This window comes from Mobula hypostoma (genome assembly GCF_963921235.1).
Source record: "Mobula hypostoma chromosome X1 unlocalized genomic scaffold, sMobHyp1.1 SUPER_X1_unloc_1, whole genome shotgun sequence".
Taxonomy (NCBI): domain Eukaryota; kingdom Metazoa; phylum Chordata; class Chondrichthyes; order Myliobatiformes; family Myliobatidae; genus Mobula; species Mobula hypostoma.
In genome coordinates this window covers 383,098-410,869 of record NW_026948165.1, presented here as the reverse complement: position 1 = coordinate 410,869, position 27,772 = coordinate 383,098, and the positions used below count along the sequence as shown (strand labels likewise).

The 27,772-nt window shown below is 59.4% G+C and overlaps 1 protein-coding gene across 1 annotated transcript in view; it reads right to left on the bottom strand.

The window, feature by feature from the left end:
- Nucleotides 1–522: 522 nt before the first annotated feature.
- LOC134341379 (transcription factor Sp1-like) overlaps nucleotides 523–27,772 on the bottom strand; it is a 71,899-nt gene continuing 44,649 nt past the window's right edge. Inside the window, exons 3-6 of the mRNA XM_063039240.1 lie at nucleotides 8,252–9,518; nucleotides 4,647–4,797; nucleotides 3,595–3,794; nucleotides 523–3,184 (exon numbers count right to left, since the gene is read on the bottom strand). Of these exons, the coding sequence (XP_062895310.1) occupies nucleotides 2,784–3,184; nucleotides 3,595–3,794; nucleotides 4,647–4,797; nucleotides 8,252–9,518 (2,019 nt within the window). The 3' untranslated portion in view covers nucleotides 523–2,783. The remainder of the gene's footprint in view (nucleotides 3,185–3,594; nucleotides 3,795–4,646; nucleotides 4,798–8,251; nucleotides 9,519–27,772) is intronic.

Genomic DNA, 27,772 nt, shown 5'->3' with positions numbered 1-27,772 from the left:
ACCAGAACTGAACACAACAGAACCAGTCCCATGTGTGGACCAATGAAGGTCTTACAGAGCTGTACCAGTACCTTGTGGCTCTTGAATGCAGTCCCACAACTTATGAAGGCCAACACACATCTTCGTAACACCTTATCAACTTGTGCAGCAACTTTGAGGGATCTATCATTGTGGATGCCAAGATCCCTGTGCCTCTGCACTGCTAAGAATCCTGTCATTAACCCTGTATTCTGCCTTCAAGTTTGACCTTCCAAAGCGAATCACTTCACACTTCTCTGAGCGAACAGGAATCTGTACCACAACACCAGATGAGCTGGAGATGGGAAGATCTGCATGATGAGAGAATCCACATCCCCAGGGGTCTCCCTGCAATTCCGAAGGTGGACTTAATCAAAATTTTCAACAGGTTGCTGGGGGAAGAGAGCAGACGCTTCCCACTCTGTGGATAAGAGTTCACTTAGGTGTTGAGAGTTTATTAAGTGCAGAACAGTTGAAGAAATGGATCTAAACCAACAGACCCAACCAAAAATATAAGAGTGTTTTATTAAAAATTTTCACTTTAATCGCTGGTAATATGGATACTACAGATCTAGGGTCAAACCAGACTTTATACAAAAAAAAGAAAAACAAAGACTTTTTTTTCCAACATTATTACATAGTCATACAGATTTTTTAAAAAATTGAAAAATAAAACAATGAATTATACACTAAAAGAGATATACACTTACTAAGGTGGCTTAGGGATGTGATACACTGGGGGGAGGGGGAGAGAGGAGTAAGAGGGTCTCTAGGGAGACAGCAGGGCAGTGGGATTAGTTTGGCGACTGACACAGGGCGGCGAGACTAGTTTGGGGACTGACACGGGGCTGTGGAGAGACAGCGGAGCTGTGGGATTAGTTTGGGAACTGACACAGAACTGTGGGGAGAGAGCAGGGCAGTGGGATTAGTTTGGGGTCTGACATAAGGCTGTGGGGAGGGAGCAGGACAGTGGGATGAGTTTGGGGACTGAAACGGGACAGTGAGATTAGTTTGGGAACTGACATGGGGATGTGGGGAGAGAGTGGGGCAGTGGGAATAGTTTGGGGACTGACATGGGGATGTGGGAGAGCAGGGCAGTGGAATTAGTTTGGGAACTGACACAGGCAGGGCTGTGGGGAGAGAGCAGGACAGTGGGATTAGTTTGGGAACTGACACAGGGATGTGGGAAGAGGGCAGACAATACCCTCCCCACTTCTGGGTTTGAGAAGGGAGTGAAAAAGTGTGGTCTTCACATCTGTAGGTGCATGACAGGGGAAGAAAAAGAAATTCATCATGATTTTAAAAATATATATATATTTACATGATTAATAATGGCTGTACACTTATCCACCCTCACAATGATGCACCCTGAAGCACACAGATTCCCGCGCACAGTTCTTCCATGGACATCGGAAGCTGTCTCCCTGCCCTCAGATCCCACTCTGTGCCGCAGAGAAAAATTACAAATAGTTTCCTTTTTTTAATATATATATTTTTTTCTAACATTTTTTACTAAAAAAACAGCAAAAATAAATCTCTTCCATCAAACTGAAGGCAGGTGACTAGCCCTCATCGCCACTGATTTCCCCCTTCCCCAGACTGTACAAAATAGACCCAAGATAATCTGTTCTTTTGTTCTCCCCTCTTTGCATGTCTTTTAAAAACATAGGATTTAAACAGAACCAGCTGACTCCCATCTTAATGGCAGGAAGGGACAGGGGTTGGAAAATGCCACCCATACCCCCACCTTTGCTATGACTCTGTAATTCTCGTGGAGCACAATTAATGCAACATGATTCCATAAGACTGGCAGCAAACATGACAGGAAGATTTCGAGGGGCAGCTAACCTGCATCTGAGGTGGGGGAGTGGCTGTGGAGGGGTGAGGTCTTGGTTTGTGACTCACCCTTGCTCAAACGCCAAGGGATGCAGTCTCCCTCCATACTGAATCTCTCTCATACACACCACCCATACACACACTCTCCGACTCTTCCCTCACACACACTCCCCTCTCTCCCCCATCTCACCCCCTCTTTTCATCTCTCTCTAGCATCTCTTTCTCTCCCCTCTGTCTCCCCCCAACTTCCTTAAGTGGCCTCAATCGACCCTCCCTAATGGAGGTGAATCATTTTAATTATTGTTTAAGAGCCAATCTTTTTAAATTTTAGTACACAGAGAATACAAAAAGCGCAAAAGCATCTGCCCTTATTTAAATAACCAGATTATCTTAAGCATCATCTCAAGAGATTTCATTTATCATTTGAAAGTAAAAACAGAGGGAAGGCTGTGAGCTTTCAGCAGTAAGGCTTCTCTCTGCAGGAGCAAGTCTGTTGCTCAGCTGGTTTGCCATGAGTTTAGTAAATTTGACCCCCACCTTCTACGACCACCACAAGCAGTGAGATCGCTCCCCTCAGCCCCGGCTGCAGGTCGGAACAGCACAAGTAAAGGGTCAGGTTGCAGAGGGCTCTCCCTGCCCCTGTCCAGCCAATCAGGAGACCTCGGGACATCTTGAGAGGGTGAAGGAGTTGGAGAGAAAACGAGCGGGAGAGATTAGAGAGGGAAAGTGAGGGAGAGTGGGGAGTGGAAAGAGAGAAGTGAGAGGAGAGAGAAACTGAGAGGGAGAGAGAGACAGAGAGTCAGAGGGAGGGAGAGCTTCAGAGTGTGCGGCTGCAGGCCTCCTAACCCCCACAAATCCACTCCCTACTCTGTAGGGCCTGACTGCCAAAACACAGCTCCCCCAATCAACCCCTGCGCCCCACTGTGCACTCAGTAGCCATTCCCACTGATGTTGATGGTCTGGAGGTCTGATACCTGCATGATGCTGATACTGCGAGCCCCAGGCTGGGCAGAGGCAGCCCCTCCGCCAACCCCTCCTCCTCTTCCATTCCCCCCCCCTGCACCTCCAGTGGCCGGTGCCCCCACCAGCTGGGTGATCCCATCCGGAGTGACCGTCTCTACCACCATGCCGGTAGCCGAAATGAGAGGGGTGCCCAGGGGAGGTAGGGGGGCTCCATCTGTGGAGCCGGCAGCACCCACCAGCACTGCTGCGCCCCCTCCACCTCCTGCGCCGCCGCCTTTCTTGTTCTGATGAGTCTTTATGTGCTTGGAGAGGTGGTCACTCCGCATGAAGCGCTTGGGACACTGGGTGCAGGCAAACTTCTTCTCACCTGTGGAGGGAGAGGGAAGGGGAGTGAGTGGGGGGAGGTGGTTATATAGTGGGGCGGTGAGGAGAGGAGGAGAGGAGGGAGGGAAAGAAGTAAATGAATGGCTGTCAGCCCATCACCCCACAAACCCCTCTTCGCCTGAACTGGACACGCAACCCCACCCCCCCGCCACTCCCTGCCCAGCCATCCTGTCTGCTCTGTGCCCGGTCTCACCCCCACCCGCACCATACCCTTGCCAAAGGGAACGAAGATGGTGGAAATGTTTCCTGAGCCCAACTGCCAGCACTGCCATGCCCTGCTGTTCCCTTGATGGACAAGATCAGGCGGAGTGGAAATAACACACTCACACACACAGCGCACCCCCACCCCCGCCCCCGCCACACCTTCCCCGGCCCAGCCTGCTGCATACTCACCCGTGTGTGTGCGTTTGTGCCGCTGCAGCTCATCGGAACGCGTGAACCGCTTGCCGCAGAAGAGCCAGTTGCAGACAAAGGGCCTCTCGCCCGTGTGCCACCGCAGGTGGGCTCGCAGGTGGGAGGTCTTGCCATACACCTTGCCACAGCCCACAATGTGGCAGATGTGCTGCTTCTTGCGACCGGGGTCTCCTGAGCCTCTGTCAGGCAAGGAGGGAGTAAAACACAGGGTAGAGGTGGTGAGAGGGGAGAGATACATGGTAAGTGAGAAAGGCCAGGGTGTGGGGGGCAGGACATAGATGCATCGATGGAGAGTGGAAGGTGAGACAAGACAAAGGGAGGGAGACAATGAGAGGAAAAGGTGAGAGAACGGGAGAAAATAAGAAAAAGATAGGGATAGAGGAGAGCGGGGGGGTGAGTGGGATTCAGGGAGGAACAGAGAAAAGAAGACATGAGGAGGAGGAAAGTTGGAAAGAGAGAGGTGGAGGGGGACAGAGAGAGGAAGGGGGCTGGACAGAGTGCAAGAGATGCTGGAAGTTACAAGGAGGAACAGAGAGGAATCAGGAGGAGGAGGTCAGAGAAATGGACAAAGGGACACAGAAAGAGAGCGAGGAGAGAGCCAGGGAGTGGGCGGGTGCAGGGAGCTGCAAAGACGGAGAGACAGGGCGGTATAGAAAGTAATGGACAACATGAGACAGGAGGGATGGGGGCAGGGGGATGGGGTGTGGGGCAGTGCAGGGAGAGAGAAAGGAGAAAGGGGGAGAAGGGAGGGGAGGGAGAGACAGAGGTGCGGAGGGGCAAGACGGAGGGGAGGGGAGGCGAAGGGGTATGGGTGATGTGGAGGGGTACAGGGGTACAGATGGTGTGGAGGAGAGAGGGGGAACGGTGGGTGCAGAGGGGGGAAGAAGGGGTAAAGGGAAGAGAGAGAAGGAAACAGGAAGCTGAAGACGACAGAGCAATGGACAGTGGCAGAGAGAGAGAGAGAGACAGAAGAGCCTGAACAGGGATGCCCCAGACCCAGGGAAACCACCAGAGGCAACTTGGGCACTCACCTCCCTTCTGACTCCTTGCAATTGGGGCAGGTACAGGCTTCCCTTCTCAGCCTGCGGCCGGGCTCTGGGCTGGCCTCCCCTTCATCCATCTGCGTCCCATCCTCGATGGAATCCCCAACAGCAGGATTAATGTTCAACTGTGACGTGTGATCTGTGGGGAGGGGAAAGAAAGTGAGGGCTGGGCCAGAAGGTACATGGGTGGAGAGGACAGAGGCGTGTTTGAGGTCAAAACGACAAAGGGAACAGAAGACACCAAAACACACGTCTGGACACCCTGCAAATACCAACATACATACACACACACACACACACACTCACTCACTCACTCCCCAGGACCCCCCTGCAAATACCAACACACACACACACACACACTCACTCCCCAGGACCCCCCTGCAAATACCAACACACACACACACACGCACACACACACACTCACTCCCTGGGTACCCCTGTAAATAGCTATACACACATACTCCCAGGAACTGCCTGAACATACCTATAGACAGACAGACAGACACACACTCACTCCCCGGGACCCCCTGTAAATACCGATACACACACACATAGACATATTCACTCTCTGGGACCCTCTGTAAGTACTGACACTCACACACTCACTCACTCCCCGGGACCCCCTGTAGATACCCACACACTCAAAATCACCGGGACCCCCTGTAAGTACACACACTCACAGCCACTCCCTGGGACCCCCTGAAAATAATCACACACATACATATACACACACACACACACACACACAACCCAGGACCCCCTGTAAATACCCGCCCCTCCCTACACACACACACTCTCCCTGGAACCCTCTGTAAATACCAACACACTGCCCAGGACCCCTTGTTAGTACCTGTAAACAGAGGACACACTCCTGGGGATCCCCTGTGAACAGAGGACACACTCCTGGGGACTCACTGTAAATACCAACACACAAACGGCCAGGAAATTCGCAAGTGCTACTCGGGATGGTTTAAGTTAGTTTGGCAAGGGGATTGGAGATGAACACCAGGTCATAAAAATAGAGCAATGGTGAGGAAGGTAGATATCAGGCTGAGTAAAAACAAGCAGGAGCAAAATAATAGTTTCGATGGGCCAGATAGTTTGATGTGTGTACCTTAATGCTAGGAGTATTATGGGTAAAGGTGATGAATTCAGAGCATGGATCAGTACATGGTACTATGATGTTGTGGCCACTACAGAGACTTGGGACCCTCTTAGTGCAAGAGGTTCAGACGGGAGAGAGTTTGCCAAGTGCATCCAGGAGGGTTTGTTAAATCAATATGTGGGCGATCCAACCGGAGGAGGGGCTGGTGTTGGGTAATGAGCCTGGCCAGGTGACCCACCTTTCAGTGGGTAAACAGTTAGGAAACTGTGACCACAGCTCTTTCAAGTTTAAGATAGCTATAGATAAGAGTAAGTATGGACCTTGCGAGAGAGTATTAAACTGGAGCAAGACAAATTATGAGAGCATTAGGCAGGAACTAGAGAGAGTTCATTGGAAAGAGGTGTTTTTGGGCAAGTTCACACGTGGATAGTATTTAAAGACCAACTTCACACAGGTACGTTCCAGTTAGAAGGAAGGACAAGGACAGGAAGGTAACAGAACCCTGGATTGTCGAGAGAGCGGATGAATTTAGTTAAGAAAAGGAGAAGTATGTAAATCTTAGGAAGCTGGAACCAAACAGAGCCCTAGAGGATTATAAAGCAGCCAGAAAAGAACTCAACAATGGAATTAGGGAAGCCATAAGGGGCCTTGGCAAGCAGGATTAAGGTGAACCCTAAGTCATTCTATACATACATCAAGGGCAAGAGGATACCTCAGAAGAGAGTGGGACCGCTCAGTGATAAAGGGGGTTACGTTTGCTTGGACGTGGAGGATGTGGGTGAAGTCCTTATTGATTACTCCACATCAGTATTTAACCAAGGAGAAGGATGTGGAGGAGAGGGACAACAGTTCTGAGGGTATTGACATACTGGGGCATTTTGATGCACAGGAGGTGGTTGTGTTGGATCTCTTAAAGAGCATTGAAGTAGATAAGCCCTTAAGTTATTGAGAGAGGTAAGAGAAGAGATGGCTGGGGCCTTGACCAATATCTTTGTGTCCTCTAGCCACAGATGAGGTCCTGAAGGATTGGTGAGTAGCTAATGTTGTTCCATTGTTCAAGAAGGGAACCTGGGATAATCCTGGAATCTATAGACCGGTGAGTCTCATGCCAGTGATAAGGAAATTACTGTGGAGAAAACTTAGGGATAGGATTTATAAGCATTTGGAAAACCATGGCCTAATTAGGAAGAGTCAGCATGGCTTTGTGCAGGGCAAGTCATGACTCAAACTTGATTGAGATTTTTGACAAAGTGATGAGGGTGACTGATGAAGGTAGAGCTGCAGATGCTGTCTACGAGGTGTTTGATAAGCTCCCTTACGGGAGGCTCATCCAGAAGATTAAGATGCATGGCAAGTGCAGTGAATTGGCCGTTTGGATTCGGAATTGGCTTGCCCATAGAAGACAGAGGGTGATGGTCGAAGGGATTTATTCTCGCTGGAGGTCTGTGCTTAGTCGTGTTCCACAGGGATCTGTACTGGGACCTCTGCTGTTTATGGTGTATATAAATGACCTGGATGAAATATAATGGGTGGGTTAGTAAGTTTGCAAATGATATGAAGATTTGTGGTGTTATGGATAGTGTAGAAGACTGGCAAAGAACACAGCAGGATATAGATCAGTTGCAGATATGGGTGGAGAAATGGCAGATGGAGTTTATCCCGGCCAAAGGTGAGGTGTTGCATCTTGGTAGGTAAAATACAAACAGACGGTACACGGTTAAGAGCAAAATCCTTAACAGTGTTGATAAGCAGAGAAAACTTAAGGTGCAAGTTCACAGCTCCCTGAAAGTGACTACACAGGTTGATAAGGTTGTTAAGAAGTCATATGGCTTGCTTGCCTTTATTAGTTCAGCTACTGAGCTCAAAAGTCAGGAAGTTATGTTGCAGCTTCATGAAATTTTAGTTTGGCCACATCTGGAGTATTACACACAGTTCTGGCTGCCCCATCACAGGAAGGGTGTGGGGGCTTTGGAGAGGGTGCAGAAGAGGTTCACCAGAATGCTGCCTGGATTAGAGGGCGTGAGCTATCATGAGAGGGTGGACAAACTAGTGTTGTTTTCTCTGGAGTGGCAAAGGCTGAGGGGAGACCTGAGAGAGGTTTGTAAGATTATGACAGGCATAGATTGAGTAGACACACAATATCATTTTCCAAAGGTTGAAACATCTAACACCAGAGCACAAGCATTCAAGATGAGAGATGCTAAGTTCAAAGGAGATGTGAGGGGCAAGCTTTTTAAAAAAACATAGAGAGAGGTGGGTGCCTGGAATGCACTGCTCAGGGTGATGGTGGAGGGAGAACCATTAGAGACTTTTAAAGGCTATTTAAATTGAGACATGAATGTGAGGAAAATGGAAAGATATTGACATTGTGGAGGCAGAAGGGATTAGTTTACACTCGCCTTTATCTCTGTAATTAAAGCAGGACTGATTTGAGATCACCGCCAAACCCAGCCTCCTCAAAATGGGAATAACAAGTCGCTCTCCCTACCTGCAGCTCCAGCAATGGTGACCGGAATGCCCTGGAGCTGATGCACCTGGATTCCAGAAGCTCCCAGCGCGCTGAGGTTAATGGTCTGCAGACCCGGCAGGCTTGAGATCTGGGCAGCACTGACTGTCAATGTCCCTGGCGCTGCCATTGCAGCTGAGGAAGAGGAGGAGGGAGAGGAGCAGGAGGGAGAAGAGGAGGAGGATACAGCGGCAACAATGGAGCCACCCACCCCTGCTACTCCCAGACCCTGGGCCAAGGGGAGGCCCTGGATGGTGATGGCCTGGCTCCCCACCCCTCCCATGGCTCCCGGCTGCTGCTGTTGAGGGGCCTGCAACTGAATGGCCTGCCAGCAGCCCAACTGCCCTGGTAGGGAGAGGGCGGGGGCCCGGAGGATGAGGGGTCCGGCTGAGCCAGAGACAGCCTGGAGCTGTAGGCCCTGGAGGGCCTCCTGCGACAGGTGCTGGGTGGGGAAGGGCTGCCCCTGGATGATCTGAGGCTGCAAGAGGATCTGGGGGGATGCTTGAGGTGGCTGCTGCTGCTCCCCATGCGATGAGGAAGCCGCCCCACCTCCACCTCCCCCCCCTCCATCTGTGTCGAGCTGAACTGCAGATGTCTGGGACGGTGTCTGGGGAGCCGTCAGGTTCCCAACAGGGACCAGGGCTACATTGCCGTTGAGGTTGATGGGGAGGTTGGCCAGGAAGGGGCCTCCTCCTCCTGCCACTCCACCTCCCACTCCAGTTGCCCCCGCTACAGCCCCCGGGCGGATCTGGAGAGCAGGCAAGGCAGCCAGAAGCCCAGCTGAGGTGGCTGGGAGTGAGATGGGGGGTCGAGAGGAGGCGGAGGTTGAGGAGGGAGGGGGCGATGAGGTGGCGGAGGGGTTTGCCACCAACTGGTACTGTAGGTGGGAGGAGGAGGATGGACTCAGCAGCTGTTGGGGCAGAAGGTAGAGGCCATTCTTGCCTTCAGATGGCCTCCCCCCAGAGTCGCTCTCATCTCCCTCACCAATCCTCTCCTCCTCTCCACACTCCTCCTTGGGGATCTGCTCAATGGCTTGGGCCATGGTGGGGATGATCATTTGCCAGCCATTGGCAGTCTGGGTGATCTGGGCGGTGCTGAGGTCGAGCTGGGGTGCAGGGCGGGGGGCATCCGGCTCTGCTGGGGACCCTACCCCGGCCTCAGTGTCACCGACCTCCACCCCTCCCTCTGAGGGTGGTTCTAGTCGGCTGCAAGTGGCGGCCAGCAAGGCCAGGGGTGAGGGCTGGGAGTCCTGTGGAGAGAGAGCGAGACAGAGACAGAGAGGCGTGTAAGACAAACCAGGACTTCCAGCAAGGTGGGGACAGAGGAGGGGTTCACGGAGACGGGGAGGAGTCCGCACTGCGCTGACCTACCCACTGCCCCTCCTGCAGCGCATCCCAGTGCGAGTGAGACAGAGAGAGACAGAGAGAGAGAGAGAGAGAGAAAGAGAGCACGCAGCAGAGGGAGGGAGGGAGAGAGCACGTGTGTGACAGAGGGAGAAAGAGAGCATACAACAAGGGGGGAGAGAGAGAGTGCGAGCGAGAGGGGAGAGAGAAAGAGAGCACGCGACAGAGGGAGGGAGGAAGAGAGAGTGCGCGCGTGTTACAGAGGGAGAAAGAGAGCACACGACAGGGGAGGAGAGAGAGAGCACGAGCGAGGGGGGTGAGAGACAGCATGTGCGCACAAGAGGGGAGAGAGAGAGCGTGACAGCAAGAGAGAGAGGGAGAGAGCGCGACGGCGAGAGGGAGAGAGCGCAACAGCGAGAGAGGGAGAGCGCGTGACAGCGAGAGAGAGAGAGGGAGAGAGCGCGACAGCGAGAGAGAGAGAGGGAGAGGGCACGACAGCGAGAGAGGGAGAGAGCGCAACAGCGAGAGAGAGGGAGAGAGGGAGAGAGCGCAACAGCGAGAGAGAGGGAGAGAGGGAGAGAGCGCGACAGCGAGAGAGGGAGAGAGCGCGACAGCGAGAGAGAGAGGGAGACAGCGCAACAGTGAGAGAGAGAGGGAGAAGGCGCAACAGCGAGAGAGAGGGAGGGAGAGGGCGCGACAGCGAGAGAGGGAGAGAGCGCAACAGCAAGAGAGAGGGAGAGAGGGAGAGAGCGCGACAGCGAGAGAGAGAGGGAGACAGCGCAACAGTGAGAGAGAGAGGGAGAAGGCGCGACAGCGAGAAAGAGGGAGGGAGAGAGCGCAACAGCGAGAGAGGGAGAGAGCGCAACAGCAAGAGAGAGGGAGAGAGGGAGAGAGCGCGACAGCGAGAGAGGGAGAGCGCGTGACAGCGAGAGAGAGAGAGGGAGAGAGCGCGACAGCGAGAGAGAGAGAGGGAGCGACAGCGAGAGAGAGAGAGGGAGAGGGCACGACAGCGAGAGAGGGAGAGAGCGCAACAGCGAGAGAGAGGGAGAGAGGGAGAGAGCGCGACAGCGAGAGAGGGAGAGAGCGCGACAGCGAGAGAGAGAGGGAGACAGCGCAACAGTGAGAGAGAGAGGGAGAGAGCGCAACAGCAGGAGAGAGGGAGAGAGCGCGACAGCGAGAGAGGGAGAGAGCGCGACAGCGAGAGAGAGAGAGCGCGACAGCGAGAGAGGGAGGGAGAGAGTGCGACAGCGAGAGAGGGAGAGAGCGCGACAGCAAGAGAGAGAGAGGGAGAGAGCGCGACAGCGAGACAGGGAGGGAGAGAGCGCGACAGCGAGAGAGGGAGGGAGAGAGCGCGACAGCGAGAGAGGGAGGGAGAGAGCGCGACAGCGAGAGAGGGAGAGAGAGCGCGATAGCGAGAGAGGGAGAGAGCACGACAGCGAGAGAAGGAGGGAGAGAGCGCGACAGCGAGAGAGGGAGGGAGAGAGCGCGACAGCGAGCGAGGGAGAGAGCGCGACAGCGAGAGAGGGAGAGAGCGCGACAGCGAGAGAGGGAGGGAGAGAGCGCGACAGCGAGAGGGAGGGAGCGCGACAGAGAGAGGGAGAGAGCGCGACAGAGAGAGGGAGAGAGCGCGACAGCGAGTGAGAGAGGGAGAAAGTGCGACAGCGAGAGGGGAGAGAGAGAGCGCGACAGCGAGAGAGGGAGGGAGAGAGCGCGACAGCGAGAGGGAGGGAGAGAGCGCGACAGCGAGAGAGGAAGAGAGGGAGAGAGCGCGACAGCGAGAGAGGGAGGGAGAGAGCGCGACAGCGAGAGAGGGAGGGAGAGAGCGCGACAGCGAGAGAGGGAGGGAGAGAGCGCGACAGCGAGAGAGGGAGGGAGAGAGCGCGACAGCGAGAGAGGGAGAGAGAGCGCGACAGCGAGAGACAGAGGGAGAGAGAGAGCGCAACAGCGAGAGAGGGAGAGAGCGCGACAGCGAGAGAGGGAGAGAGGGAGAGAGCGCGACAGCGAGAGAGGGAGACAGCGCGACAGCGAGAGAGAGAGGGAGACAGCGAGAGACAGAGGGAGAGAGAGCGCAACAGCGAGAGAGGGAGAGAGCGCAACAGCGAGAGAGAGGGAGAGAGGGAGAGAGCGCGACAGCGAGAGAGGGAGAGAGCGCGACAGCGAGAGAGAGAGGGAGACAGCGCAACAGTGAGAGAGAGAGGGAGAGAGCGCAACAGCAGGAGAGAGGGAGAGAGCGCGACAGCGAGAGAGAGAGAGGGAGAGGTCACGACAGCGAGAGAGGGAGAGAGCGCAACAGCGAGAGAGAGGGAGAGAGGGAGAGAGCGCAACAGCGAGAGAGGGAGAGAGGGAGAGAGCGCGACAGCGAGAGAGGGAGAGAGCGCGACAGCGAGAGAGAGAGGGAGACAGCGCAACAGTGAGAGAGAGAGGGAGAAGGCGCAACAGCGAGAGAGAGGGAGGGAGAGGGCGCGACAGCGAGAGAGGGAGAGAGCGCAACAGCAAGAGAGAGGGAGAGAGGGAGAGAGCGCGACAGCGAGAGAGAGAGGGAGACAGCGCAACAGTGAGAGAGAGAGGGAGAAGGCGCGACAGCGAGAAAGAGGGAGGGAGAGGGCGCGACAGCGAGAGAGGGAGAGAGCGCAACAGCAAGAGAGAGGGAGAGAGGGAGAGAGCGCGACAGCGAGAGAGGGAGAGCGCGAGACAGCGAGAGAGAGAGAGGGAGAGAGCGCGACAGCGAGAGAGAGAGAGGGAGCGACAGCGAGAGAGAGAGAGGGAGAGGGCACGACAGCGAGAGAGGGAGAGAGCGCAACAGCGAGAGAGAGGGAGAGAGGGAGAGAGCGCGACAGCGAGAGAGGGAGAGAGCGCGACAGCGAGAGAGAGAGGGAGACAGCGCAACAGTGAGAGAGAGAGGGAGAGAGCGCAACAGCAGGAGAGAGGGAGAGAGCGCGACAGCGAGAGAGTGCGACAGCGAGAGAGGGAGAGAGCGCGACAGCGAGAGAGAGAGAGCGCGACAGCGAGAGAGCGAGGGAGAGAGTGCGACAGCGAGAGAGGGAGAGAGCGCGACAGCAAGAGAGAGAGAGGGAGAGAGCGCGACAGCGAGACAGGGAGGGAGAGAGCGCGACAGCGAGAGAGGGAGGGAGAGAGCGCGACAGCGAGAGAGGGAGGGAGAGAGCGCGACAGCGAGAGAGGGAGAGAGAGCGCGATAGCGAGAGAGGGAGAGAGCACGACAGCGAGAGAAGGAGGGAGAGAGCGCGACAGCGAGAGAGGGAGGGAGAGAGCGCGACAGCGAGCGAGGGAGAGAGCGCGACAGCGAGAGAGGGAGAGAGCGCGACAGCGAGAGAGGGAGGGAGAGAGCGCGACAGCGAGAGGGAGGGAGCGCGACAGAGAGAGGGAGAGAGCGCGACAGAGAGAGGGAGAGAGCGCGACAGCGAGTGAGAGAGGGAGAAAGTGCGACAGCGAGAGGGGAGAGAGAGAGCGCGACAGCGAGAGAGGGAGGGAGAGAGCGCGACAGCGAGAGGGAGGGAGAGAGCGCGACAGCGAGAGAGGAAGAGAGGGAGAGAGCGCGACAGCGAGAGAGGGAGGGAGAGAGCGCGACAGCGAGAGAGGGAGGGAGAGAGCGCGACAGCGAGAGAGGGAGGGAGAGAGCGCGACAGCGAGAGAGGGAGAGAGAGCGCGACAGCGAGAGACAGAGGGAGAGAGAGAGCGCAACAGCGAGAGAGGGAGAGAGCGCGACAGCGAGAGAGGGAGAGAGGGAGAGAGCGCGACAGCGAGAGAGGGAGAGAGCGCGACAGCGAGAGAGAGAGGGAGACAGCGCAACAGTGAGAGAGAGAGGGAGAGAGCGCAACAGCAGGAGAGAGGGAGAGAGCGCGACAGCGAGAGAGTGCGACAGCGAGAGAGGGAGAGAGCGCGACAGCGAGAGAGAGAGAGCGCGACAGCGAGAGAGGGAGGGAGAGAGTGCGACAGCGAGAGAGGGAGAGAGCGCGACAGCAAGAGAGAGAGAGGGAGAGAGCGCGACAGCGAGACAGGGAGGGAGAGAGCGCGACAGCGAGACAGGGAGGGAGAGAGCGCGACAGCGAGAGAGGGAGGGAGAGAGCGCGACAGTGAGAGAGGGAGAGAGAGAGCGCGACAGCGCGACAGAAAGAGAGAGAGAGGGAGAGAGCGTGACAGCGAGACAGGGAGGGAGAGAGCGCGACAGCGAGAGAGGGAGAGAGCGCGACAGTGAGAGAGGGAGGGAGAGAGCACGACATCGAGAGAGGGAGAGAGTGCGACAGCGAGAGAGAGAGGGAGACAGCGCGACAGCGAGAAAGGGAGGGAGCGCGACAGAGAGAGAGAGAGAGAGCACGACAGAGAGGGAGAGATAACGCAACAGAGAGGGAGAGATAACGCAACAGAGAGGGAGAGAGCGCGACAGCGAGAGAGGGAGGGAGAGAGCGCGACAGCGAGAGAGGGAGGGAGAGAGTGCGACAGCGAGAGAGGGAGGGAGAGAGCACGACATCGAGAGGGAGAGAGTGCGACAGCGAGAGAGAGAGGGAGACAGCGCGACAGTGAGAGAGGGAGAGAGCGCGACAGCGAGAGAGAGAGGGAGACAGCGTGACAGCGAGGGGGAGAGAGCGCAACAGAGAGAGAGAGAGCGCGATAGCGAGAGAGCGCGACAGCGAGAGAGGGAGGGAACGCGACAGAGAGAGAGAGCGCGACAGAGAGAGGGAGAGAGCGCGACAGCTAGAGAGGGAGGGAGAGAGCGTGACAGCGAGTGAGGGAGGGAGAAAGCACGACAGCGAGAGGGGAGAGAGAAAGCGCGACAGAGAGAGGGAGAGAGTGCGACAGCGAGAGAGAGAGCGAGACAGCGCGACAGCGAGAGAGGGAGGGAGCGCGACAGAGAGAGAGAGCGCGACAGAGAGGGGGAGAGAGCGCAACAGAGAGGGGGAGAGAGCGGAACAGAGAGGGAGAGAGCGCGACAGCGAGAGAGGGAGGGAGAGAGCGCGACAGCGAGAGAGAGAGCGCAACAGAGGGAGAGAGCGCGACAGCGAGAGAGGGTGGGAGAGAGCGCGACAGCGAGAGAGAGAGGGAGAGAGCGTGACAGCAAGAGAGAGGGAGAGAGCACGACAGCGAGAGAGGGAGAGAGCACGACAGCGAGAGAGGGAGAGCGCTTGACAGCGAGAGAGAGAGAGGGAGAGAGCGCGACAGCGAGAGAGAGAGAGGGAGAGGGCGCGACAGCGAGAGAGAGAGAGGGAGAGGGCGCGACAGCGAGAGAGAGAGAGGGAGAGGGCGCGACAGCGAGAGAGAGAGAGAGGGAGAGGGCGCGACAGCGAGAGAGAGAGGGAAAGGCGCGACAGCGAGAGAGAGGGAGGGAGAGGGCGCGACAGCGAGAGAGGGAGAGAGCGCGACAGCGAGAGAGAGAGGGAGACAGCGCAACAGTGAGAGAGGGAGGGAGAGAGCGCGACAGCGAGAGAGAGAGAGAGAGCGACAGCGAGAGAGGGAGGGAGAGAGCGCGACAGCGAGAGAGAGGGAGAGAGCGCGACAGCAAGAGAGGGAGAGAGCGCGACAGCGAGAGAGGGAGGGAGAGAGCGCGACAGCGAGAGAGGGAGGGAGAGAGCGCGACAGCGAGAGAGGGAGAGAGAGAGCGCGACAGCGAGCGAGGGAGAGAGCGCGACCGTGAGAGAGGGAGGGAGAGAGCACGACATCGAGAGAGGGAGAGAGTGCGACAGCGAGAGAGAGACGGAGACAGCGCCACAGCGAGAGAGGGAGGGAGCGCGACAGAGAGAGAGAGAGCGCGACAGAGAGAGAGAGAGCGCAACAGAGAGAGGGAGATAACGCAACAGAGAGGGAGAGAGCGCGACAGCGAGAGAGGGAGGGAGAGAGCGCGACAGCGAGAGAGGGAGGGAGAGAGCGCGAGAGCGAGAGAGGGAGGGAGAGAGCGCGACAGCGAGTGAGGGAGGGAGAGAGCGCGACAGCGACAGAGGGAGGGAGAGAGCGCGACAGCAAGAGAGAGAGAGGGAGAGAGCGCGACAGCGAGAGAGGGAGGGAGAGAGTGCGACAGCGAGTGAGGGAGGGAGAGAGGACGACATCTAGAGAGGGAGAGAGTGCGACAGCGAGAGAGAGAGGGAGACAGCGTGACAGCGAGAGAGGGAGGGAGAGAGCGCGACAGCGACAGAAGGAGGGAGAGAGCGCGACAGCGAGAGAGGGAGGGAGAGAGCGCGACAGCGACAGAGGGAGGGAGAGAGTGCGACAGCGAGAGAGGGAGGCAGAGAGCACGACATCGAGAGAGGGAGAGAGTGCGACAGAGAGAGAGAGAGGGAGACAGTGCGACAGCGAGAGAGGGAGAGAGCGCGACAGCGAGAGAGAGAGGGAGACAGCGCGACAGCGAGGGGGAGAGAGCGCAACAGAGAGGGAGAGAGCGCGATAGCGAGAGAGGGAGGGAGAGAGCGCGACAGCGAGAGAGGGAGGGAGAGAGCACGACATCGAGAGAGGGAGAGACTGTGACAGCGAGAGAGAGAGGGAGAGAGCACAACAGCGAGGGGGAGAGAGCGCAACAGAGAGGGAGAGAGAGCGATAGCGAGAGAGCGCGACAGCGAGAGAGGAAGGGAGCGCGACAGAGAGAGGGAGAGAGCGCGACAGCTAGAGAGGGAGGGAGAGAGCGTGACAGCGAGTGAGGGAGGGAGAAAGCACGACAGCGAGAGCGGAGAGAGGGAGCGGAACAGAGAGAGGGAGAGAGTGCGACAGCGAGAGAGAGGGAGACAGCGCGACAGCGAGAGAGGGAGGGAGCGCGACAGAGAGAGAGAGCGCGACAGCGAGTGAGGGAGGGATAGAGCGCGACAGCGAGAGAGGGAGCGAGAGAGCGTGACAGCAAGAGAGAGGGAGAGAGCACGACAGCGAGAGAGGGAGAGAGCACGACAGCGAGAGAGGGAGAGCGCTTGACAGCGAGAGAGAGAGAGGGAGAGAGCGCGACAGCGAGAGAGAGAGAGGGAGAGAGCGCGACAGCGAGAGAGAGAGAGGGAGAGGGCGCGACAGCGAGAGAGAGAGAGGGAGAGGGCGCGACAGCGAGAGAGAGAGAGGGAGAGGGCGCGACAGCGAGAGAGAGAGGGAGAAGGCGCGACAGCGAGAGAGAGGGAGGGAGAGGGCGCGACAGCGAGAGAGGGAGAGAGCGCGACAGCGAGAGAGAGAGGGAGACAGCGCAACAGTGAGAGAGGGAGGGAGAGAGCGCGACAGCGAGAGAGAGAGAGAGCGCGACAGCGAGAGAGGGAGGGAGAGAGCGCGACAGCGAGAGAGAGGGAGAGAGCGCGACAGCAAGAGAGGGAGAGAGCGCGACAGCGAGAGAGGGAGGGAGAGAGCGCGACAGCGAGAGAGGGAGGGAGAGAGCGCGACAGCGAGAGAGGGAGAGAGAGAGCGCGACAGCGAGCGAGGGAGAGAGCGCGACCGTGAGAGAGGGAGGGAGAGAGCACGACATCGAGAGAGGGAGAGAGTGCGACAGCGAGAGAGAGAGGGAGACAGCGCCACAGCGAGAGAGGGAGGGAGCGCGACAGAGAGAGAGAGAGCGCAACAGAGAGAGGGAGATAACGCAACAGAGAGGGAGAGAGCGCGACAGCGAGAGAGGGAGGGAGAGAGCGCGACAGCGAGAGAGGGAGGGAGAGAGCGCGATAGCGAGAGAGGGAGGGAGAGAGCGCGACAGCGAGTGAGGGAGGGAGAGAGCGCGACAGCGACAGAGGGAGGGAGAGAGCGCGACAGCAAGAGAGAGAGAGGGAGAGAGCGCGACAGCGAGAGAGGGAGGGAGAGAGTGCGACAGCGAGTGAGGGAGGGAGAGAGGACGACATCTAGAGAGGGAGAGAGTGCGACAGCGAGAGAGAGAGGGAGACAGCGCGACAGCGAGAGAGGGAGGGAGAGAGCGCGACAGCGACAGAAGGAGGGAGAGAGCGCGACAGCGAGAGAGGGAGGGAGAGAGCGCGACAGCGACAGAGGGAGGGAGAGAGTGCGACAGCGAGAGAGGGAGGCAGAGAGCACGACATCGAGAGAGGGAGAGAGTGCGACAGAGAGAGAGAGAGGGAGACAGTGCGACAGCGAGAGAGGGAGAGAGCGCGACAGCGAGAGAGAGAGGGAGACAGCGCGACAGCGAGGGGGAGAGAGCGCAACAGAGAGGGAGAGAGCGCGATAGCGAGAGAGGGAGGGAGAGAGCGCGACAGCGAGAGAGGGAGGGAGAGAGCACGACATCGAGAGAGGGAGAGACTGTGACAGCGAGAGAGAGAGGGAGAGAGCACAACAGCGAGGGGGAGAGAGCGCAACAGAGAGGGAGAGAGAGCGATAGCGAGAGAGCGCGACAGCGAGAGAGGAAGGGAGCGCGACAGAGAGAGGGAGAGAGCGCGACAGCTAGAGAGGGAGGGAGAGAGCGTGACAGCGAGTGAGGGAGGGAGAAAGCACGACAGCGAGAGCGGAGAGAGAGAGCGGAACAGAGAGAGGGAGAGTGCGACAGCGAGAGAGAGGGAGACAGCGCGACAGCGAGAGAGGGAGGGAGCGCGACAGAGAGAGAGAGCGCGACAGCGAGTGAGGGAGGGAGAGAGCGCGACAGCGAGAGAGGGAGCGAGAGAGCGCGACAGCGAGAGAGGGAGGGAGAGAGCGCGACAGCGAGAGAGAGGGAGAGAGGGAGAGAGCGAGACAGCGAGAGAGGGAGGGAGAGAGCACGACAGCGAGAGAGGGAGGGAGCGCAACAGAGAGGGGGAGAGAGCGCGACAGAGAGAGGGAGGGAGCGCGACAGAGAGAGGGAGAGAGCGCGACAGAGAGAGGGAGAGAGCGCAACAGAGAGGGAGAGAGAGAGGGAGGGAGAGAGTGCGACAGCGAGAGAGAACAGGAGGGAGAGAGCACGCACATCGAGGGAGAGAGTGCGACAGCGAGAGAGAGAGGGAGACAGCGCGACAGTGAGAGAGGGAGAGAGCGCGACAGCGAGAGAGAGAGGGAGAGAGCGCGACAGCGAGGGGGAGAGAGCGCAACAGAGAGGGAGAGAGCGCGATAGCGAGAGAGAGAGAGAGAGAGAGCGTGACAGCAAGAGAGAGAGGGAGAGAGCGCGACAGAGAGAGGGAGAGAGCACGACAGAGAGAGGGAGAGAGCGCAACAGAGAGAGGGAGAGAATGCAACAGAGAGGGAGAGAGCGCGACAGCGAGAGAGGGAGGGAGAGTGCGCGACAGCGAGAGAGGGAGGGAGCGCGACAGAGAGAGAGAGAGCGAGACAGCGCGACAGCGAGAGAGGGAGGGAGCGCGACAGAGAGAGAGAGCGCGACAGAGAGGGGGAGAGAGCGCAACAGAGGGGGGAGAGAGCGGAACAGAGAGGGAGAGAGCGCGACAGCGAGAGAGGGAGGGAGAGTGCGCGACAGCGAGAGAGGGAGGGAGCGCGACAGAGAGAGAGAGAGAGCGCAACAGAGGGAGAGAGCGCGACAGCGAGAGAGGGAGAGAGTGCGACAGCGAGAGAGAGAGGGAGAGAGCGTGACAGCAAGAGAGAGGGAGAGAGCACGACAGCGAGAGAGGGAGAGCGCGTGACAGCGAGAGAGAGAGAGGGAGAGAGCGCGACAGCGAGAGAGAGAGAGGGAGAGGGCGCGACAGAGAGAGAGAGAGGGAGAGGGCGCGACAGAGAGAGAGAGAGAGGGAGAGGGCGCGACAGCGAGAGAGAGAGGGAGAAAGCGCGACAGCGAGAGAGGGAGAGAGCGCGACAGCGAGAGAGGGAGGGAGAGAGCGCGACAGCGAGAGAGGGAGAAAGCGCGACAGCGAGAGAGGGAGAAAGCGCGACAGCGAGAGAGGGAGAAAGCGCGACAGCGAGAGAGGGAGAGAGTGCGACAGCGAGAGAGAGAGGGAGAGAGCATGACAGCGATGGAGGGAGGGAGCGCGACAGAGAGAGAGAGAGTGACAGAGAGAGAGGGAGGGAGAGATCGTGACAGCGAGAGGGAGGGAGAGAGCGCGACAGCGAGAGAGGGAGAGAGAGCGCGACAGAGAGAGGGAGAGAGCGCGACAGTGAGAGAGGGAGGGAGAGCGCGACAGAGAGGGAGAGAGCGCGACAGCGAGACAGAGGGAGGGAGAGAGCGCGACAGCGAGAGAGGAAGAGAGGGAGAGAGCGCGACAGCGAGAGAGGGAGGGAGAGAGCGCGACAGCGAGTGAGAGAGGGAGAGAGCGCGACAGCGAGAGGGGAGAGAGCGAGCGCGACAGCAAGAGAGGGAGGGAGAGAGCGCAACAGCGAGAGAGGGAGGGAGAGAGCGCGACAGCGAGAGAGGGAGAAAGCGCGACAGCGAGAGAGGGAGAAAGCGCGACAGCGAGAGAGGGAGAGAGTGCGACAGCGAGAGAGAGAGGGAGAGAGCATGACAGCGATGGAGGGAGGGAGCGCGACAGAGAGAGAGAGCGTGACAGAGAGAGGAGAGAGGGAGAGAGCGCAACAGGGAGGGAGAGAGCGCAACAGGGAGGGAGAGAGCGCAACAGGGAGGGAGAGAGCGCAACAGGGAGGGAGAGAGCGCGACAGCGAGAGAGGGAGGGAGAGAGCGCGACAGCGAGGAGGGGAGAGAGCGTAACAGCGAGAGAGGGAGGGAGAGACGCGCCACAGCGAAAGAGGGAGAGAGTGCGACAGCGAGAGAGAGAGAGAGCGTGACAGCAAGAGAGAGAGAGGGAGAGAGCGCGACAGAGAGAGGGAGAGAGCACAACAGAGAGAGGGAGAGAGCGCAACAGAGAGAGGGAGAGAATGCAACAGAGAGGGAGAGAGCGCGACAGCGAGAGAGGGAGGGAGAGTGCGCGACAGCGAGAGAGGGAGGGAGCGCGACAGAGAGAGAGAGAGCGAGACAGCGCGACAGCGAGAGAGGGAGGGAGCGCGACAGAGAGAGAGAGAGCGACAGAGAGGGGGAGAGAGCGCAACAGAGGGGGGAGAGAGCGGAACAGAGAGGGAGAGAGCGCGACAGCGAGAGAGGGAGGGAGAGTGCGCGACAGCGAGAGAGGGAGGGAGCGCGACAGAGAGAGAGAGAGAGCGCAACAGAGGGAGAGAGCGCGACAGCGAGAGAGGGAGAGAGTGCGACAGCGAGAGAGAGAGGGAGAGAGCGTGACAGCAAGAGAGAGGGAGAGAGCACGACAGCGAGAGAGGGAGAGCGCGTGACAGCGAGAGAGAGAGAGGGAGAGAGCGCGACAGCGAGAGAGAGAGAGGGAGAGGGCGCGACAGAGAGAGAGAGAGAGGGAGAGGGCGCGACAGAGAGAGAGAGAGAGAGGGAGAGGGCGCGACAGCGAGAGAGAGAGGGAGAAAGCGCGACAGCGAGAGAGAGGGAGAGAGCGCGACAGCGAGAGAGGGAGGGAGAGAGCGCGACAGCGAGAGAGAGGGGAGAGAGCGCGACAGCGAGAGAGAGAGAAAGCGCGACAGCGAGAGAGAGAGGGAGAAAGCGCGACAGCGAGAGAGGGAGAGAGTGCGACAGCGAGAGAGAGAGGGAGAGAGCATGACAGCGATGGAGGGAGGGAGCGCGACAGAGAGAGAGAGCGTGACAGAGAGAGGGAGAGAGCGCAACAGGGAGGGAGAGAGCGCAACAGGGAGGGAGAGAGCGCAACAGGGAGGGAGAGAGCGCAACAGGGAGGGAGAGAGCGCGACAGCGAGAGAGGGAGGGAGAGAGCGCGACAGCGAGAGAGGAAGGGAGAGAGCGTAACAGCGAGAGAGGGAGGGAGAGACGCGCCACAGCGAAAGAGGGAGAGAGTGCGACAGCGAGAGAGAGAGAGAGCGTGACAGCAAGAGAGAGAGGGAGAGAGCGCGACAGAGAGAGGGAGAGAGCACAACAGAGAGAGGGAGAGAGCGCAACAGAGAGAGGGAGAGAATGCAACAGAGAGGGAGAGAGCGCGACAGCGAGAGAGGGAGGGAGAGAGCGCGACAGCGAGAGAGGGAGGGAGAGAGCGCGACAGCGAGAGAGAGAAGGGAGAGAGCGCGACAGCGAGAGAGGGAGGGAGAGATCGTGACAGCGAGAGGGAGGGAGCGCGACAGAGAGAAGGAAAGAGCGCGACAGAGAGAGGGAGAGAGCGCGACAGTGTGAGGGAGAGAGCGCGACAGAGAGGGAGAGAGCGCGACAGAGAGAGAGGGAGGGAGAGAGCGCGACAGCGAGAGAGAGAGAGGGAGAGAGCGCGACAGCGAGAGAGGGAGGGAGAGAGCGCGACAGCGAGTGAGAGAGGGAGAGAGCGCGACAGCGAGAGGGGAGAGAGCGAGCGCGACAGCAAGAGAGGGAGGGAGAGAGCGCAACAGCGAGAGAGGGAGGGAGAGAGCACGACAGCGAGAGAGGGAGGGAGAGAGATGGCGACAGCGAGAGAGGGAGGAAGAGAGGGCGACAGCGAGAGAGGGAGAGAGCGCAACAGCGAGGGAGGAAGAGAGAGAGAGGCGCACAGACAGCGAGAGAGGAGAGAGAGCGCGACAGCAGCGACAGAGAGGGAGAGAGAGCGCAACAGCGAGAGAGGGAGAGAGCGCAACAGAGAGAGAGAGAGAGCGCGACAGAGAGAGAGAGAGCGCGACAGAGAGAGGGAGAGAGCGCAACAGAGAGAGGGAGAGAGCGCAACAGAGAGAGGGAGAGAACGCAACAGAGGGAGAGAGCGTGACAGCGAGAGAGGGAGGGAGAGAGCGCGACAGCGAGAGGGAGAGAGCGCGACAGCGAGAGAGGAGGGAGCGCGACAGAGAGAGAGGGAAGAGCGCGACAGCGAGAGAGAGAGGGAGAGAGCGCGACAGCGAGAGAGGGAGAGAGCGCGACAGAGAGAGGGAGAGAGCGCGACAGAGAGAGAGGGAGGGAGAGAGCGCGACAGCGAGAGAGAGGAGGGAGAGATCGTGACAGCGAGAGAGGGAGGGAGCGCGACAGAGAGAAGGAAAGAGCGCGACAGAGAGAGGGAGAGAGCGCGACAGTGTGAGGGAGAGAGCGCGACAGAGAGGGAGAGAGCGCGACAGAGAGAGGGAGAGAGCGCGACAGAGAGAGGGAGAGAGCGCGACGAGACAGAGGGAGGGAGAGAGCGCGACAGCGAGAGAGGAAGAGAGGGAGAGAGCGCGACAGCGAGAGAGGGAGGGAGAGAGCGCGACAGCGAGTGAGAGAGGGAGAGAGCGCGACAGCGAGAGAGGGAGGGAGAGAGCGCGACAGCGAGAGAGGAAGGGAGAGAGCGTAACAGCGAGAGAGGGAGGGAGAGACGCGCCACAGCGAAAGAGGGAGAGAGTGCGACAGCGAGAGAGAGAGAGAGCGTGACAGCAAGAGAGAGAGGGAGAGAGCGCGACAGAGAGAGGGAGAGAGCACAACAGAGAGAGGGAGAGAGCGCAACAGAGAGAGGGAGAGAATGCAACAGAGAGGGAGAGAGCGCGACAGCGAGAGAGGGAGGGAGAGAGCGCGACAGCGAGAGAGGGAGGGAGAGAGCGCGACAGCGAGAGAAGAAGGGAGAGAGCGCGACAGCGAGAGAGGGAGGGAGAGATCGTGACAGCGAGAGGGAGGGAGCGCGACAGAGAGAAGGAAAGAGCGCGACAGAGAGAGGGAGAGAGTGCGACAGTGTGAGGGAGAGAGCGCGACAGAGAGGGAGAGAGCGCGACAGAGACAGAGGGAGGGAGAGAGCGCGACAGCGAGGGAGGGAGAGAGGGAGAGAGCGCGACAGCGAGAGAGGGAGGGAGAGAGCGCGACAGCGAGTGAGAGAGGGAGAGAGCGCGACAGCGAGAGGGGAGAGAGCGAGCGCGACAGCAAGAGAGGGAGGGAGAGAGCGCAACAGCGAGAGAGGGAGGGAGAGAGCACGACAGCGAGAGAGGGAGGAAGAGATGGCGACAGCGAGAGAGGGAGGAAGAGAGGGCGACAGCGAGAGAGGGAGGAAGAGAGGGCGACAGCGAGAGAGGGAGAGAGCGCAACAGCGAGGGAGGAAGAGAGGGCGACAGCGAGAGAGGAAGAGAGCGCAACAGCGAGAGAGGGAGAGAGAGCGCAACAGCGAGAGAGGGAGAGAGCGCAACAGAGAGAGAGAGAGAGCGCGACAGAGAGAGAGAGAGCGCGACAGAGAGAGAGAGAGCGCGACAGAGAGAGGGAGAGAGCACAACAGACAGAGGGAGAGAGCGCAACAGAGAGAGGGAGAGAACGCAACAGAGGGAGAGAGCGTGACAGCGAGAGAGGGAGGGAGAGAGCGCGACAGCGAGAGGGAGAGAGCGCGACAGCGAGAGGGAGGGAGCGCGACAGAGAGAGGGAAAGAGCGCGACAGAGAGAGGGAGAGAGCGCGAGAGTGAGAGGGAGAGAGCGCGACAGAGAGAGGGAGAGAGCGCGACAGAGAGAGAGGGAGGGAGAGAGCGCGACAGCGAGAGAGGGAGGGAGAGATCGTGACAGCGAGAGGGAGGGAGCGCGACAGAGAGAAGGAAAGAGCGCGACAGAGAGAGGGAGAGAGCGCGACAGTGTGAGGGAGAGAGCGCGACAGAGAGGGAGAGAGCGCGACAGAGAGGGAGAGAGCGCGACAGAGAGGGAGAGAGCGCGACAGAGACAGAGGGAGGGAGAGAGCGCGACAGCGAGAGAGGAAGAGAGGGAGAGAGCGCGACAGCGAGAGAGGGAGGGAGAGAGCGCGACAGCGAGTGAGAGAGGGAGAGAGCGCGACAGCGAGAGAGGGAGGGAGAGAGCGCGACAGCGAGAGAGGAAGGGAGAGAGCGTAACAGCGAGAGAGGGAGGGAGAGACGCGCCACAGCGAAAGAGGGAGAGAGTGCGACAGCGAGAGAGAGAGAGAGCGTGACAGCAAGAGAGAGAGGGAGAGAGCGCGACAGAGAGAGGGAGAGAGCACAACAGAGAGAGGGAGAGAGCGCAACAGAGAGAGGGAGAGAATGCAACAGAGAGGGAGAGAGCGCGACAGCGAGAGAGGGAGGGAGAGAGCGCGACAGCGAGAGAGGGAGGTAGAGAGCGCGACAGCGAGAGAAGAAGGGAGAGAGCGCGACAGCGAGAGAGGGAGGGAGAGATCGTGACAGCGAGAGGGAGGGAGCGCGACAGAGAGAAGGAAAGAGCGCGACAGAGAGAGGGAGAGAGCGCGACAGTGTGAGGGAGAGAGCGCGACAGAGAGGGAGAGAGCGCGACAGAGACAGAGGGAGGGAGAGAGCGCGACAGCGAGGGAGGGAGAGAGGGAGAGAGCGCGACAGAGAGGGAGAGAGCGCGACAGAGACAGAGGGAGGGAGAGAGCGCGACAGCGAGAGAGGGAGGGAGAGAGCGCGACAGCGAGTGAGAGAGGGAGAAAGCGCGACAGCGAGAGGGGAGAGAGCGAGCGCGACAGCAAGAGAGGGAGGGAGAGAGCGCGACAGCGAGAGAGGGAGGAAGAGAGGGCGACAGCGAGAGAGGGAGGAAGAGAGGCGACGGCGAGAGAGGGAGAAAGAGAGGGCGACAGCGAGAGAGGGAGAGAGCGCGACAGCGAGGGAGGGAGAGAGGGTGACAGCGAGAGAGGGAGAGAGCGCAACAGCGAGAGAAGGAGAGAGAGCGCAACAGCGAGAGAGGGAGAGAGAGCGCAACAGCGAGAGAGGGAGAGAGCGCAACAGCGAGAGAGGGAGGGAGAGAGCGTAACAGCGAGATAGGGAGAGAGCGCGACAGCGAGGGAGAGAGCGCGAGGGAGAGAGCGCGACAGCGAGAGAGAGAGCGCGACAGCGAGAGAGGGAGGTAGAGAGCGCGACAGCGAGAGAGGGAGGAAGAGAGGGCGACAGCGAGAGAGGGAGAAAGAGAGGGCGACAGCAAGAGAGGGAGAAAGAGAGGGCGACAGCGAGAGGGAGAAAGAGACGGCGACAGCGAGAGAGGGAGAGAGCGCGACAGCGAGGGAGGGAGAGAGGGTGACAGCGAGAGAGGGAGACAGCGCAACAGCGAGAGAGGGAGAGAGAGCGCAACAGCGAGAGAGGGGGAGAGAGAGCGCAACAGCGAGAGAGGGAGAGAGCGCAACAGCGAGAGAGGGAGGTAGAGAGCGCGACAGCGAGAGAGGGAGGGAGAGAGCGCGACAGCGAGGGAGAGAGCGCGACAGCGAGAGAGAGAGCGCGACAGCGAGAGAGGGAGGTAGAGAGCACGACAGCGAGAGAGGGAGGTAGAGAGCGCGACAGCGAGAGAGGGAGGTAGAGAGCGCGACAGCGAGAGAGGGAGGGAGAGAGCACAACAGCGAGAGAGGGAGAGAGCGCAACAGCGAGAGAGGGAGAGAGCGCAACAGCGAGGGAGAGGGAGAGAGCGCGACAGCGAAAGAGAGGGAGAGAGGGAGAGAGGGAGAGAGCGCGACAGCGAGAGAGGGAGGGAGAGAGCGCGACAGCGAAAGAGATGGAGAGAGGGATAGAGCACGACAGCGAGAGGGAGAGAGCGCAACAGAGAGAGGGAGAGAGCGCAACAGAGAGGGAGAGAGCGCGACAGTGAGAGAGGGAGGGAGAGAGCGCGACAGCGAGAGAGGGAGGGAGCGCGACAGAGAGAGGGAGAGAGCGCGACAGCGAGAGAGAGGGAGAGAGGGAAAAAGCGCGACAGCGAGAGAGGGAGGGAGAGAGCACGACAGCGAGAGAGAGAGGTAGAGAGCGCGACAGCGAGAGAGAGAGGGAGAGAGCGCGAGAGAGAGAGGGAGAGAGTGCAACAGCGAGAGAGAGAGGGAGAGAGCGCGACAGCGAGTGAGAGAGGGAGAGAGCGCAACAGCGAGAGAGGGAGAGCGCAACAGCGAGAGAGGGAGGGAGAGCGCGACAGTGAGAGAGGGAGGGAGAGAGGGAGAGAGCGCGACAGCGAGAGAGAGGGAGGGAGAGAGGGAGAGAGGGAGAGAGCGCGACAGCGAGAGAGAGAGAGGGAGAGAGCACGACAGCGAGAGAGGGAGGGAGAGAGCGCGACAGCAAGAGAGAGAGGGAGAGAGCGCGACAGCGAGAGAGAGAGGGAGACAGCGTGACAGCGAGAGAGGGAGGGAGAGAGCACGACAGCAAGACAGAGAGGGAGAGAGCACGACAGCGAGAGAGAGAGAAAGCGCGACAGAGAGAGGGAGAGAGCGCGACAGAGAGAGGGAGAGAGCACGACAGAGAGAGGGAGAGAGCGCAACAGAGAGGGAGAGAGCGCGACAGCGAGAGAGGGAGGGAGAGAGCGCGACAGCGAGACAGGGAGGGAGCGCGACAGAGAGAGGGAGGGAGCGCGACAGAGAGAGAGAGGGAGCGCGACAGAGAGAGGGAGAGAGCGGAACAGAGAGAGGGACAGAGCGCGACAGCGAGAGAGAGAGAGAGAAAGCGCGACAGCGAGAGGGGAGAGAGCGCGACGGCGAGAATGGGAGGGAGAGAGCGCGACAGCGAGAGAGGGAGGGAGAGCGCGACAGCGAGAGAGGGAGAGAGCGCAACAGCGAGAGAGGGAGGGAGCGCGACAGAGAGAGAGAGCGCGACAGAGAGGGGGAGAGAGCGCAACAGAGAGGGGGAGAGAGCGCAACAGAGAGGGAGAGAGCGCAACAGAGAGGGAGAGAGCGCAACAGCGAGAGAGGGAGGGAGAGAGCGCCACAGCGAGAGAGGGAGGGAGTGCGACAGAGAGAGAGAGAGCGCGACAGAGAGAGGGAGGGTGCGCAACAGAGAGAGGGAGAGAGCGCGACAGCGAGAGGGAGGGAGAGAGCGCGACAGAGAGAGGGAGAGAATGCGACAGCGAGAGAGAGAGCGAGACAGCGCGACAGCGAGAGAGGGAGGGAGCGCGACAGAGAGAGAGAGCGCGACAGAGAGGGGGAGAGAGCACAACAGAGGGGGGAGAGAGCGGAACAGAGAGGGAGAGCGCGCGACAGCGAGAGAGGGAGGGAGAGAGCGCGACAGCGAGAGAGGGAGGGAGCGCGACAGAGAGAGAGAGAGCGCAACAGAGGGAGAGAGCGCGACAGCGAGAGAGGGTGGGAGAGAGCGCGACAGCGAGAGAGGGAGAGAGTGCGACAGCGAGAGAGAGAGGGAGAGAGCGTGACAGCAAGAGAGAGGGAGAGAGCACGACAGCGAGAGAGGGAGTGCGCTTGACAGCGAGAGAGAGAGAGGGAGAGAGCGCGACAGCGAGAGAGAGAGAGAGGGAGAGGGCGCGACAGCGAGAGAGAGAGAGGGAGAGGGCGTGACAGCGAGAGAGAGAGAGAGGGAGAGGGCGCGACAGCGAGAGAGAGAGAGAGGGAGAGGGCGCGACAGCAAGAGAGAGAGAGGAGAAAGCGCGACAGCGAGAGAGGGAGAGAGTGCGACAGCGAGAGAGGGAGGGAGAGAGTGCGACAGCGAGAGAGGG